General features: G+C 43.3%; 1 protein-coding gene across 1 annotated transcript in view; it reads left to right on the forward strand.

Moving 5' to 3' along the window:
• The first annotated feature begins 1,765 nt into the window (after positions 1-1,765).
• The window catches only part of RAP2A (RAP2A, member of RAS oncogene family), a 32,053-nt gene continuing 17,892 nt past the window's right edge, over positions 1,766-15,926 (forward strand). Inside the window, exon 1 of the mRNA XM_038413842.2 lies at positions 1,766-2,141. Within this exon, the coding sequence (XP_038269770.1) occupies positions 1,828-2,141 (314 nt within the window). The 5' untranslated portion in view covers positions 1,766-1,827. The remainder of the gene's footprint in view (positions 2,142-15,926) is intronic.

The following is a 15,926-nucleotide window of genomic DNA, read 5'->3' on the forward strand; positions in this document are numbered from 1 at the left end:
AGGGTGGAGGCCTTAAAATAAAATTAATGAGGAAACAAAATTGGATTTGTCTGAAAAGCAGAGAGACAAAAGGATACTCAAAGCTGACTAAAAGCTAGACAGGATGAAAAGCAGAGCTGCACCTAAAGTGAGTGCATTTGTTGACTGTGGTCAAAAAGGCACTGACCAGAAGACTCTTGAGGGCAGTGCTTAAACTCCTAAGACACAAGTGCACACTGCTTAATTTGTAATGAAAGAAGTGCTGGGGCTCAAGAAATTTTTTTACATTCATAACTGATGCAGCAGCCCAGAGCTGCTAGGGCTACGAACTACCAAGCCTCGAGGGGCCAGCACAAATTAAGCACCGCTTGCTTACCACCTCCAACCAGTACTGCTGACCTTGCAGATCAACGATTTTAGAGATGGAGGAGTTCTACTTGTCTTTCGTAAGGGCAAACAAAACCCAGGAGTGAGAATCTTGCCAGAACGTTCAAGGCAAGCATTCTCCCTTTCCACGTATCGCCTTCATTCGTTCTTCTCTGGTTCTCGCTCTTCCTCCCAACGTGCGCATCTGTATTTAGCCCAAGGGCCAAGTGGGATTCAGCCTTAAACTGTCATTAGAAACAAAGGTTTCAGAGTAGCAGCCGTGTTAGTCTGTATTCGCAAAAAGAAAAGGAGTACTTGTGGCACCTTGGAGACTAACAAATTTATTAGAGCATAAGCTTTCGTGAGCTATGGATGCATCCGATGAAGTGAGCTGTAGCTCACGAAAGCTTATGCGCTAATAAATTTGTTAGTCTCCAAGGTGCCACAAGTCCTCCTTTTCTTTTTATTAGGAACAAAGGCAAAGAAACACGTTTTACACCTGTGGCCCCCCCCCAAGCCTGCCAACACTTACACAGCTGAGTAGCCCCAGGGCATTACAGGCGGCCGCTCACGCACAAGCCTGCAAGAGCCAGGCCAGGATTGTCGCTGGCAGCCTCTTGTTAGACAACGCGGAGCACAGACTGGCAGCCGCGTTAGTCTGCATCCGCAAAAGGGACAGGAGGACCTGGGGCCCCTGAGAGACTAAGGCAGTTATTTGAGCACAAGCTTTCCTGAGCTCCCGCTCGCTCCATCGGAGAAGCGCTGCACTGCGGAGGGCAGGGCAGGGCCTCTGGCGGGCCATCGTACCACGCCCCCGCAAGCCAGCCCCTGGCTGCTTGGTCCGCCCGCAGAGCCCGGCTCAGGCGCAGGCGGCAGCGGACGCTGGAGCCCCATAGGGGGGCTGCTGCTGCTGCCGCCGCCGCCGCCGCCGCGCCTCCCCGACACCAGCAAACCCGCCTCGCGCCCTGAGCGGCGCTACCAGCGCTAAGGAGCAGCCAACGCGCGCGCGCAGCGTAAGGCGCTTCGCGCCAGCGATCCTCTCCTGCCCTTCTCCGATTGGCTCACTCAGCCGTGCGCGTGACAAACGCGTGGCCTCCGGTTGGCCGTCGGGGAAGCTGAGGTCCGAAGGAGGGTTGGAGGCGGGTCGCTGTTTCCTAAGCTACAGCGGAAGAGGAGGAAGCTGGTGGCGGCGGCTGCATGTGCGACGCTCCCTTGCCCTGTGATTGGCGGGGCAACTTTGCTCCGGGTCACGTGGCGGCTTGGCTCGCGCTGGCTGGTTGGCGGGTTGTTGCCAGGGCGACGGAGGAATAAGGGGCGGGGTCTCCGCCTCGCTGCCGCCGCCGCCCAGGAGCGTCCGCCGCCCGGGCGAGAGCGGGGCGGGGGCAGAGCGCGGGCGCGCCCATGGCGGGGGGGTGAGCGCGGGCGGGGCGAGCGGCTCGCGCTGGCGGCGGCGGCGGCGGCGGGCGGGCGCCGGGCGGGAGGATGCGCGAGTACAAGGTGGTGGTGCTGGGCTCGGGCGGGGTGGGGAAGTCGGCGCTCACGGTGCAGTTCGTCACCGGCACCTTCATCGAGAAGTACGACCCCACCATCGAGGATTTCTACCGCAAGGAGATCGAGGTGGACGCGTCGCCCTCGGTGCTGGAGATCCTGGACACGGCCGGCACCGAGCAGTTCGCCTCCATGCGGGACCTCTACATCAAGAACGGCCAGGGCTTCATCCTGGTCTACAGCCTCGTCAACCAGCAGAGCTTCCAGGACATCCGCCCCATGCGCGACCAGATCATCCGCGTCAAGAGGTGACATCGCCCCCCGCGCCCGTCGTCCCCCCTCCCCGCCTGGGAGCCGCCCTGCCCCGTGCCCTCGCCCGGCCCGCCCTGCAGCCGCCAGCCCGGCTTCCCCGCCCCACCCAGCCCTCCGCCAGCCGGCTGCTCCCGCCCCTCGCCCCCTGCGGCTGCCCGTGGCCTGGTGGGACGGGGCTGTTAAGCGGTGTCTCGCTATTTAGAAATGGCCGGGCGGGGGGGGGGGGGTTCTCGCCGCTCTTCCCGGTCTCCTGGAAACTCATCGGCGGTATCGCGGCCTCCAAACCCAGCCGCTTGGCTTGGTCCCGAGGCTGGAGGGTGGTAGCAGGGCCGGCAGGAGATGCTGATTCTCCTGGGGATTTTGTGGCACAGGGAAGTTAGCGATTTGCCTGTCTGAAATGTGCCAGGCTGCTAATCCCAGTGCAGGCGAGGGACTGCCCCTAGTATAACCCGGTGGCTGTGAGGGAGGTAGCTGGTGCTTGGATGTCGCCCACAAAATCCTTTCTTAAAAGTACTTTACTAAACAATTATTTGGCCAAGAGGGATCCGACAGTGTGTGCGGGTGCGCACTACATACATATTTAACTGAATACAAAATATACCTCAACAGATGACTGCAGAGCTTTTACTTATCCTCCCACACCACTTCAAGGTACCGTAGCACAAAGCCCTTCCTCAGTACAAAAACTCTGTATTTAAGGAACGCTGTGATGCTTAGGCCTCATCTACACTCTGATTTCTCTTACGTTGTCCCTGCCTGCATTGCCAGCGTTGTAGCTTTTGTCATAATAGCAGTGGTTGGTGAATTACGGTATATGGGCCATCTGTTTCTAACCACTGTATCATTGAGTTATGGTCTGAGAATGGTTGGGTGACACTGATTGAAATATAAGTCACCAGTGTACTTTAATGCTACCACTAGTTGAGCTGCACTAATGGCAGTACAACTAACTGAAATTTTTGAGATGTCCATGTGGATGAGAACAACAAGGAGTCCCATGGCACCTTAAAGGCTAACAGATTTATTTGAGCATAAGCTTTTGTGGGTAAAAACCCCACTTCTTCAGATGTGGGTGAGGACGTACCTGTATCTGGGTTGATTCCTGCCTGTGTAGACAGAAGGAACTATCAAAGAATCATGTTTAAGCCTAAGTACCAACCACGGTTAAATCATGGTTCTCCAACACGGACACTTGTTTTCTCCATATATATGGAAGAAAACCCCTTATATGTAATATAGTATTGCCACAACTGTATTTCCATCTTTCTTAATGTAGTCAGTGCTTAGAGCAACAACATTTAATCATGTAAGTATGTTCATTACATTATCCATGCAAGCTGCCATTCGAGTTTCTAAGGCAGAGGTAAATATTATAATGGGTGGAGGGAAATCAAAATTCTCATTTGAAGGAAGATTTCTGAGTTCCTGGGTTCCCTGTACAAGTGTTTTATAACTTATCATAGAAGATTTTTTTTCTCTTCATTTCATGTAGTAGGGAAATTTAAAGATGGAGGGTGGAATTTTCAAATGGACCAAAATGATTTAAGAGCACAAGCCTGATTGAGCATCAGTTAAACTTTATCTGCATTATGCCATTCACTGTTTCCCCACTTAAGGATTTTTTTATTTATTTAAATAATTGACTGTTATGGGCTTTCACATTTATTAAATTCCTATCAGATTTGCTGAGCTAATCAGTCAAAAATCTTCCTGTCAGATCCCAAATTCAGTTGGGATTGGAAAATGTAACTGCCACTTTTGCAGCTTACATCAAACCAGTAACAGAGATTCTGCAATCAGACCTAAATGTACAATTTGTAGATAGCTGAAGCAGAATAGAATCCAGCTTCAACTTCCTTAGTTGACTTCAGTCAGCATTGCTACCAGTAGATCCACACACGCCTCTCCTTTTTTTCTGTTGCTGTCTACTCTTATATCTTTTATTATTGTAACTCTTTCACATTTGTAATTGGTGCACTGTGGGATAATTATATGAGCAAGATGTCCTAATGCTACAGTGCTTTATAGAAATTAAAACTAATGCAGGTCTGCAGCTGCTGATGGAAATACTTCCCCAATCATGCAACTTTAAATGGGGACTTGAGCTGTGGTTAAGAAGGGGGGGATACCAACTTTAAATAAAGGCATTTTTTAAAAAAAAATGCTAGCTAAAAGTCATTTTGGGTTCTAATGTACTGACAATTAGTCTCCATGCCAACTTCTGCAGTTTTATGATTCTTTTTTAATTTTTCAGTTAAGTATTTTAATCTTTTTAGTATTAGTAATCTTAAGTATAGACTTGTAACCATACTAAGGTTTTTTTTTTTTTTTTAAAAAAAAAAATCAGATGAACATTTCAACATTAAATTGAATGTTGAAAGTGACATGAGCTAAACCAAAAAAGACACTGGAATAAGTGTGTACACATAGAGATTATAGTGATATAATTATACTGGTATAGTTGTGGTGGTGAATTTCCCCATGTACGCAAGCCCATAAACTCAGTCCTGTTTACAAGGGTTAGGGTTTTATGTCCTGATCCTGCAAACACTTACACATACTGAATAACTGGAAACTTTGAGTGTGCAAGAAATACTACAAGCTGGACACGGCTTACAATGGCCCTTGATGGATTCTGTATTAGTGGGCAAAAAGAAGCAAATGCTATCTTTTTGCCATTGAATAGGAGATACAAAAATGTTAAGAATGCTTAGATTATACTATTGCACTGAGATTTTTTTTTTCCCCCACAAAAATGGGGCAAACTTGGAAACATAATTAACTGTGATGTTTACATTACGCAAATAATCCACTTAATTTCAGAAGGAGCTGGATTGTTGTCTGAAGAAATTTACTTGTTTGGACAAGGCTAAGCTGCTAGACCAGTGCTTCCGAGAGTCAGCAGTGAGGTAAAAGCACAGCAGTTTTCAATGAAACAAAGATTGAAAGTGACACACCCCAATAGGTTTTCAAGAAAATAAACTAGGTTAGCGAAAAAGTGCTAGTGAGTGCACTGGCTCAGAAATGTTCCTTTTGTTGAGAGGGATTAGATAAATTCTCACATTAGTAGGTGAAATATCACTTGCATGATTCAAAAGCGTTTACAGAGAAAGTGTTAACATGCAGCTCTCACCGTTTATGTATATGTTCCTTACTGCATTGTGTACCCGTGTTCTGGCTTGCATGTATGTGGGCACATTCTAGCCAAGCCTGCCTCTGAGTGTCCACAGTGCACAGCCTCACACAACCCTTGCCCTATAGCAGTGTTTGCACATACACTGCAGTTATGTGGGTTTGATGCTATGGTTTCTGGAAACGTATTCCAGTTTTCTTAACGCCTCACTATTTGGAGCCATTCTAGGAATCAGTTTGTGTGATATATGTCCTTCCTGGGCCTGTGTGCAGAAGTGATTTCAGCCCACCAACTTATTTAGTTGAAGCACTTCTACCTCTGCATGCTTCTCACTTCTGTCTGTTCCACCTGAGGCTATGTCATGGATCCAGTCAGGGTGGATTTAATTTAAATCATGATTTAAATCCCTAGTCAGGAAGACTTGATTTAATCATGAATTTCTACATAAAAGTGCATTCTTGTTGGTTGTTATAACCTTAATACATGTTCTTCACAACTCGCAGATAGATGTAAGTTTAATTTTTAGAAGGTACACACTATACATTTTTAAAGTGATTTATTTTGAAAACTTTTTGGATTAGTTTTACAGCTCTATCAGAAAATGAATGGTTGTTTGGTTCTTTCATTCACCAAAGGTAATTGAAGCAGATAGTTCACCTTCCAATGACTTCATAAATATCTCCAATTCAACAAGTTAATCATTAATATTTGGAGGATTTCCTTGCCGTGCTGTATTAGGAGGAGAACGTCACCAGACAGACATTTAATTTGTTTTATTTAACTAAAACAACACTGTTACGTATTGTGGATTTTTTTCTTCAACAGCAAACATACAATATTTTAACAAAACAAGCATATGCATTTTTGAATTTAGTTAAACATACAATTTTTTTAAAATCAGTTTTTTTTATGTTAAAATTGTTTTTAACTAAAATAGTTTAAATGAAATATTTTTTTAATAAATTCAGTTGACGATGCCAGTAAGGTCAACACGAGAAACTTAAAATATTGGCTTCTGCAGCTAATTCAGTGGCCTTTATCTTCATTTTCCTGTTTGTTCATAATCTGGAAAAGAAAAACAATCTTTCCTGCTTTTTCAGGTCCCAAACCATTTCTCAATTTGGAAAGAATTAGTCCAAAGGAAGAAAATATTTTACACCAGCAGAAGAAGCTACTGCTGTTAAAAGTGAGATTATCGCTTCAACAGTCTCTGAATCCAAGTGCTTAAGTGACTTCCACCAGTTCACTGGTGTGACTTTCTTTAAAACAGCAGCAGCAGACATATATTTCTTCAATGTTTCACTCTTAGCTGTGAAGATTATTATAGTTGGCATTATGGAGGGATGATTGCTGGATGTCCATGTCATAGCCAACTCCTCTTTTTCAGCAGTTAAGGTTTGACCCTGGTCCCGAATATTGAGACTATTGGCAAGAAAATGATCTGGAGATAGTGCTTGTTCCATTTGTTTTTTTTAATGCTTGTAATTTAACTCTGTCATTGCATATTTCTCTTTTTAAGATCTGACTCAGTTCCTTCCAAATTTCAATAGCATCAGCAATAAAACAGCAATTTCCCTGCTTTTTGTTCAAGGCTACAGAAATAGGCTTCAGGGTACTCAGTATGTGTTCAACATTTCTCTTAAGCCCAATGTTGAGGACTTTGCCTGTGACAGTGCTATCTATTTTTTCACGATTTTGTTCACAATCTGTCATCAGATTAGGACAGTTCTTGATATAGTGCTCAAAACGGTCCACTGCTGAGTTCTATCGCACGTCTTGTGGGAGAGTTAGCTTGGTTCCTCCCACTTTTTTCAGAGCAGCTGCTGCAAAGTGGTTGTTACGGAAGTATTTTTCAATTTCAACAACATTAGCCTTTATTTCTGGAACCCTGAAGTCTTTTACCCTCTAGACCTTTTGCACACTGCTCAATTTCTCTTTCATACACTTTATCCAGCAATTTGCCTGCAACATCTGCTCTGTTGGGTGGACTGTATCCTGGTCTTAATGATTGACCCATGTTAATGAAGTGTGGGTTCTCAATCATATGGAAAGGAGAGTTATTTGCATAAACAAACCGCGCAATTTTTTCATCAATTACCTCTTTTTGTAATCTGCTGGCTCTTTTTTCTTTTTGCGTACTATGGCTATGTCATATATGATGTGACTGAAACACTATCATTGTCAATAACTCTGAAACTATAAAAAAAAAAAAAATAAAATGATGGTGATCTTGAGGGTTGATAGTCTTCAGAATCCTGTATGTTGAGCATGGATTGTCCTAAACAAAATAAGTCAGTGCAGTTATTTAATTATTACCATACTGCTCATTTAGTATTACTCATTGCGTTCACTGACACTCGGTACTACTTTAAAGGTAAAATTGTAAAAGGAAGATCTGCCTATTTCAGCTATTTATTTTTTTACCATAACTGAATCTATATGACATACTATAGAGTAACAACTATATTTTTTGCTCAAATATGAGAATTCAAGAATAGTCCATGAGAGACAGTTAATCCTTAAGAAAGAAGTATGAAATAAAAAAGTTTACCAACCTGCCTGAGCATCCTACATGTTCAGACCTCTTCCTTTCATCATCTTCAACGCAGCTTCCTCCTGAGAAGGAACACTTCTCATGATGTTGTTTCATTCGGGCAACCAGGTCTTACATTTCTTTATTGTACTGTTTGCATTTTGTGCACATGCCTGTCCTACCCTGAGGTAGAGGAACTTCGTTTAAAATATTCCCAAACTGTCTCTTTTGAGGCCTGCTGCCATTATAGTTTTCCCTTCTAGTGAGAGAATGGTATGATAGATCTCAAATTAGTGAAGGCTACGCTCAGAAAGACCTCAAGACTTCTGGAATATGCTGCTCAAACTTTTGTTTCTACTGCCTGTCCCTCCCTTATCCCATTTATCTCCAGACTTCTCCTTGTCCAGATCTATTCCGCCCCCAACAATCTTCTAGTCATTGAACTTTTTGAGACTTGGCACTTTTAGAGAGAGGTAAGGGATTGACTCTGTGTACACAAATTTGCAAAGGGACAATAGGGTTGAGGTCTGTTGTTTCTCACCTCTATATATTTGTTTAAAAACATTTTTGCTGCTAACAAGTATGTTGTCCCTGGAGACACACAGCCACTGTTTGAGAACTGCAAAACTAAGCACCTCTGTTGGTATCTTCTAGACTGAGCACTGTGTCCTGCTGGATGGATAGCTTAACCTACATAATCTATACAGAAGCCCCTGGAACCCCATAAAATTGGGTCCCTTATCCATGAACTATTGGAACCCATTTACAAAACTTTTCTTAAACATTACATGAATATATTGTCTCATGCTATAGAATTTGAATTTGTAATCCTTATTCCATGATGAGATATCTTTGAGCAATAGTGTAGTTTTAATATACCTTTAGATTGGATTTTTTTTGATTAAAATGCTTTTGGGGGGGAAAGCAATTTTTTTTAAAAAAAATCATTGCTTTTTTTTTTTTATCCATCCTGGATTCAGTGTTGGTGGAAGAGATGCCCCTACTTGTGGCTGAGATGTCCATGCAGCAAGGTAGAGGTTCTACCAAATGATAGATGGCATTTCAAGAGCAGTTTCTGAACTGTGGAGGACACAGGACATGGAGGGGAGCTCATTCATGGCAGTCTGGAGACACCTGTCCCTTGCTGCGATTGCTGCAGATTCCTCATGTGTAGACAGATCCTTTTAGTACAAGACAGTTAGCATAGCATGGTGGGATCACATCATCATGCAGACCTGAGACAACCAGCAGTGGCTTCAGAACTTTGGCATGTGGAGCAGACCTTCTTAAAACCATATAGGGAGCTTAGCCTGACCCTTCGGTGCCAGGACATGCAAATGAGGGAGGCCATGCCTGGGACTTCATCCCCTTAATCCATCCCTGTTCAGAAGCATGTTGTGCAAGGCCGTGTGCTTGGGGCAATGATCAACACCCATTCAAACTCCTTGTAATAAGGACAGATAGAGGGTGAGTTGCTGGACCTGCGAGCACCACCCTTAGCCTTGAGGTAGAGGGTCTTAAGGTGTTTTGACATGCTCCCTGCAGTGCACACCAGTCCAGTTGATCCCTCTCCTCCACCAGCTTCTCTGAGAGGATCTCAAAGAATTGCAGATTTTGGGTGCCTTAAACAAAATCATGCTTCTTGCTGTAGTTAAATGTTAAGAAGAACCCTTGAGTGCATCTCTGGGTAACTAGCAGTACACTGAGTATGCATCTTGTAATGCTGTTTGGCAGAGCTGTGTGAAAAATAGAACAGGCTGTGTTTAATTAAGGGTTAAATGCAGAGCAGGGGTATATTGACTGACAGGTAACTTTTGATGCAGGGGGGTGAATGGGAAGTGAGTAGATAGGACCTGGGCAAAGGAGGTGAGTGGGAAGTGAGCAGGTAGAAGGACTGGAACAAACAGGCCCCAGAAATTGTGGGATATAGCTCTGTGGGAGTTTGTATCAGTGTGGAAGTGATACTTAACCACATGCTCTTTTGCAGTTGTATTGTCTTAAATTTCTTTGGGTTTGTCTATAGACACACACATTGCACTGGTTTAACTAAATTGTTCTTTACAACATTTCAGTTAAATCGGTGCAAATCCAATGTGGACACTCTTAAATCAGTTTCCACCTCGCTTATGCAGACTGACTTAAAACAACATAAGTCAGATGCACGCCAATTTAAAAGTGCCCTCATTAGGAATTTACATCCGTTAACCTCAAATCAGTTTTTTAAATGATTTCGCTAACAAGGGTACAACTTCCTTGTGAAGACAAGACCTCAGTCAGTTCAATTGTCCTAATAGTTGGAGTTAAAATATTATCAGCTAATATGATTTTAAATGTGTAATTGTGCACCTTAAAGACATGCTCACAGAACTGGTTACTTGGTGGTATAGTATCTTGTGATAAAAGATGAATTGGTTAACTTCTCCATAGAGCCAAAAGAGGTATGACATACTCTTTTTCTCACCCTTTTAAAAAAAAAATATAAAATATATAGACTAAAGATGTGCTGAATTGCCTTGGTATAAATAGTAATTCATGCAGGGACGGTATCAATCTACTTAAGATATTTGCAAAGAAATCTGTACTCTAGGAATTTTTTCCAGAGTGCTAGAACTGAATTACACTGCTATGAGGACAAGCATCTCAACGGAGCATTGTCCCTCTGCAAAGTTTTTTGTTAACCATGTGGGAGATTTTTTTTTTTTTTTTTAAATAACTTGAAGGACGTTAAGCTTTGTTCTGTGACTTAAGGTAACGCAAGACTCTCTGGATATGTCTACACTCCAGTTAGGAGTGAGCCTCCCCGCCTGGGTGGTCAGACTCTCACACTAGCTGGACTCGAGCAAGTATGCTAGAAGTATGGATATTACAACTTTGGCAGAGAGACAGACTAGCCACCCAAGCTCGGACATGGGGTGTCAGGTGGGCTTGAGAACCCCAGCTCGAGCTACAATGTCTGCACTGCTGTTTTTCGTATACCAGCTCGAGCCCTCCTAGCATGAGTCTGTCTGCCTGGGCTGGGAGGCTCACTCTGAGCTGCAGTGTACATATAGCTGCTACTACTTTAGACAAGACATAGCTCCTTATCTCTACTGGAAATGCCTTGCCTGGTGCATCCCAAGACCGCATTATCTTTTTTCACAGCCATATCACATTGGCGGCTCATAGTCATCCTATGATCAACCAATACTCCAAGGTCCTTCTCCTCCTCCATTACTTCTAATTGATGCGTCCCCAACTTATAACTAAAAATTCTTGTTATTAATCCCTAAATGCATAACCCTACACTTCTCACTATTAAATTTCATCCTATTACTATTACTCCAGTGTACAAGGTCATCGAAATCTTCCTGTATGATATCCTGGTCTCTATCTAAATTGGCAATACCTCCCAGCTTTGTATCATCCGCAAACTTTATTAGCACACTCCCACTTTTTGTGCCGAGGTCAGTAATGAAAAGATTAAATAAGATTGGTCCCAAAACCGATCTCTGAGGAACTCCACTGGTAACCTCCCTCCAGCCTGACAGTTCACCTTTCAGTAGGACCTGCTGTAGTCTCCCTGTTAACCATTTCCTTATCCACCTTTCAATTTTCATATTGATCCCCATCTTTTCCAATTTAACTAATAATTTCCCATGTGGCACGGTATCAAATGCCTTGCTGAAATCTAGGTAAATTAGATCCACTGCGTTTCCTTTGCCAAAAAAGTCTGTTACTTTCTCAAAGAAGGAGATCAGGTTGCTTTGGCACAATCTACCTTTTGTAAAACCATGTTGTATTTTGTCCCGATTACCATTGACCTCAATGTCCTTAACTACTTTCTTCTTCAAAATTTTTTCCAAGACTTTGCATACTACAGATGTCAAACTAACAGGCCTGTAGTTACCCGGATCACTTTTTTTTTTTTCTCCTTTCTTACGTAAGCAGAGTCAGAAAAATAGGAACTATGTTAGCAATTCTCCAATCATACAGTACAACCCCTGAGTTTACAGATTCATTAAAAATTCTTGCTAATGGGCTTGCAATTCCCAAGGATGGACATGGTAACTCAGGCTTGCATATATTTGTGAGGGAATCTGTGTAAATACTCTTTAGAGCAGAGATGCTTGCCTACCAAAAAAGGAGAAATGTCATCTCCATGTTGAAAAGAACCTGAATACTCTTATTCTAAATAGTTCTAATTTAATGATGTGACACTGCAGTTCCTAAATTATAATCCTTTATAAGACAGGTGTTGCTGCTAAGTAGGTTTGAATTAATGGTCGGGTCTGTGCTTAAAGATTGTAAAAGTGTAATTTTAATGAGCTAGAGAAAATCCTATTAGAACAGTTTTAAATGAGTTTTGTAGTGGGAGTGACTCTTTCAGTGCGTATTACTTGGTTAAAGGAGCATGAGAACATTTTCACTTTGAAGTTTGAAACAGTCTTACAATACAGTCTACTGGTATTTCATGTAATTGCTTTTTAAACAAGCTTATGCATTTGAATATTTGTTTCAAGAGAACACTTTTCTATTTTGCATATTAACCAATATTTTTCCTTTTAGTTTATTATTTTTTATGGCTTGAATAAACTGGGATAAAGACAAAAATAGTTGTTAAATTAAGCATTGAGCTTTAGTTAATTCAGTTAAATCTGGCCAGTTCACACCACTGTGTGGAAGGGACTCCTGTCCGGGAGTGTGTGAGCCACTTGCACACACTAGTGCGACCAGGGACAGATACCAGTGAGCCTGATGCCCACCCTAGTGGGTAGGGCTGAGGGCGGTACAGCCACACTGGAGGAGCTACTTTGGCTGGGCGCTGTCTCCTGTGAGCGGCAGCCCACCACGTTGCTGCTTTTGCTGCTGCATTTCCTGGTAGAGCCCTGCAGCTCCATGGATATCCACTTTATATCCGAGGATAATTGCATCCATGGATATAAATTTTGTATCTGTGGAGGCCTCTAATTATGGCATGTTTTTCTGCAGTTAGTTGTGTAATTATGATTAACTGCTGAACAAACTACCGTAAACTGAGAATTTACCACTCTAGTGACAACTATGTAGCATTTGTTTTTAAATTCATTTAATAGAACTAAGGCTTGATATTGTAACAAATTTCAAAATGTACAGCTAATGCTATTAGCCTGTCAAAGACCTTCTCCTGCCTCCACTACAGGCTTGACATCACACATCCAAAACTGGAATAGCATACAAGCCTGTCTGGTTATCTTTCTCCTCCCACTGTCACCAATGAGCCTTGGCCTTGCCTTGCCTTGGATGCCTTTGAAATAGTGCATCCAAAAACTTGTGTGTAAAAGGAGGTGTTTTTGAAGTAGACTTCTTGTAATGTGAAAGAGGTATCTCAAATAATACTACATATACCACTCGGGTGGGCATGGTATTTAATACGGAGATAGAGGAAAATGCATAGCAGGGCCACTCTGTCACAGTTGTATTGGATGCTGCATTGAAGCATTGCATTGAAATAAAGTAGTCAAGCATGATTCATAGACTTGCAGATGAAGAATGTGTAAGGAAGATTAAACTAAATTGCTTTAGAAAAGTATCTAAAAACACTGTTCTTTCCAAAATTTTGAGTTCATATAGGGTGAAATGCCCAAAATACATACAAAGCCAGAATAGTTATGCTTTGTGATGGCCTGCTAAAGGGATTATGGGTAGGGAAGAGGAGGAAGAAATGCTTCCTCAGCCTAAAGGTAGGCTTTGCAAACATTAAGGGGCCTTACAGCTGCCACTCCAGCCTTGGCAGCTGGACTGAAGTAGTATGACTCTTCTTTGCCCCATGTTGTTCTTTGCTCTTGGATTAACACCAGCACTAATCCAGTGGTTTCCCTCAATCCTAGTTCTCACCTTCATGCTGGCAAATGTGATGTTGGTGTGTGGCCCACAGCTGCTTAGCTGCTTCTGTGTAAAGAAGTTTATAAAAGAAACCTGAAGGATGGTGGCAGCTCACAGCCTCTGCTGAGGGTGGTTCTGATTTAACATTTGATTTCCCTTCTATGACTAAAGCCCCGTTGACAAGGTTCTCTGGGCTATCTGTCTATGCTGTGGCATCGGAGTACGTTGCAACACTCCTGTGAGATAAGGAAGTACTATAATCCCCGTTTTACGGATGGGAAACTGAAGCACCGACAATGCAGTACCCTCTATCAGTACCCAGCCATGTTCTGCAGCCCCTGGATAATACAGGGTACTGGGAAATATCATCACATGTTCCCTGCTGTAGCCCTCTGGCTGTGCTCCTTAAGCCCGTTCCCTAGCCCCACCATAGGGTGGTAACACCACCATGTTGGAGTCCAGCATAATCGAACCTATCCAGTGCACTTGGCAACTTCCTGACACTCAACCACAAAAGGACAAGAAGTAAAGAAAAGGCATTCATTCTCCTGTGTATGGGAGCCACCCCCCATTCTTGTGTGCTAACCACTCTCTCCACTGCGCTGTGTTGAATTTCAGATTGCTTCAGTTTTTCAGGTTTTTACAATCCCTGCTAGGTTTACTTTTGGCTGTTATGTACTGGCATAACTTGAGCAATAAAAGCCATTAGTCATAAAGAATTTGCAGTGCATGCATGGTACGTGCAAACACATTTTCATAGGTTGTCAGTTCTTACAAAAGTATAAAGGCACAGACAAGACAGAGTGCAACAACTTGGCACTTCTGTCATGCATAAAAGCAATTCCAGTACTCACAATTCAAAGACACACTCCAACGCAGTTAACAGCTGCACATTTTCAGATCCCAGACTGCAAAGAAAGAACAAAAAGGAATTCTCACAGCATTGCTCTGGTGGCTTAGTTTCTGGTGGACACCTTAATGGCTGCTCATGCTGCTGAGCAAGTCTCTGTACCTCAGCCTCCCATCCATTGTCAAAATGTTATCCCTGACTCTCATCAGTATTGTACAAAATACAACACACACCTATTATCCAAGGCCAGTTTTGTTCTAGACATAAGACAACACTATTTAGTTTTGAGATGCTCATATACATGCTTCACTGCATTCTGCAACTATGGAGGAAATAGAGTACTTGTGGCACCTTAGAGACTAACAAATTTATTAGAGCATAAGCTTTCGTGAGCTACAGCTCAATAGTTAAACAGTTTCCTTCTTCGTCCAAGTACCCTGTAAATGGCTTCATTAGCTGGAGAAGCAGAGGATAAGCTAGGTCTTCCAGGATGATCAGAGCAATCTCTACACAGTTGATGTCCGTAGTGATCCTGGGGGCAAACTCTCCATTATTCATAAAGGTAAGCAGGTGTGAATTCCGAATGATCCAGGCATGATGGACCTTTCCAGACCACCCAACATTTATGTTTGTAAATCTACCTCAGTGGTCAACCAGACCAAGAAGCACCCTGGAAAAATACCCGTTTGTGCTTGTAAACTCCAAGGCCTGATGAAAGGGGCAACTGATAGGCGCACGTGGATCCTATCAGTTGCTCCAGTACTGTTCAGGATCCCTCTACATTCTACGCCATCAATAATCTGATGAGCATTACCAAGCTTATAACTGAGTTCACCAGTACCTTGGTTCATTTTCACCAGTATGGCAACACAGAGCTGCATGACAGTGGTCCCCACAGTCAGTCTCCGCATACTGAATTGGTTGGCAGTGGGTTGGAAACACTTGAGGGTGGTCAGCTTCCAAATAGCAATGATGAACTGCCTCTCAGTGGTTATGGGACATTGCGTGCTGGTGTACTTTCACTGCAGCTTCAGGATCAGTTCAGCATAAATCTCAAAGAAAGCTGCCTTTGCCACTCTGAAAGTCTGTCGCAACTGCTGGTCTGTGCAGATCTGCAGAACGGTCCTCTCACATCAATCAGTTCTGGTTCCCTGAGCCCACAAACAATTCTGCATTACTGCTTCAAGAAGCTCTTACATTGTAACAATTCCTTGGTGGTGGTGTACTCATCCATCTGCTGCTGGAGAAGCCACTGTTGTAGCCACATCTGCTTGCTGCAGCAGTTAGCATTGAGTGGCTTCTGTTTCAGACTGAGAGCTCTTATAAAGCACACATATCCTGTATATCTGTAGCTGCTAGCATGGGGTGCGTAGCAGTCTTGTACCCATGCTGGCTAACAGTAATTCAAAAATGATGCTAGGCCA

Source organism: Dermochelys coriacea, chromosome 1, assembly GCF_009764565.3.
Source record: "Dermochelys coriacea isolate rDerCor1 chromosome 1, rDerCor1.pri.v4, whole genome shotgun sequence".
Classification (NCBI taxonomy): domain Eukaryota; kingdom Metazoa; phylum Chordata; order Testudines; family Dermochelyidae; genus Dermochelys; species Dermochelys coriacea.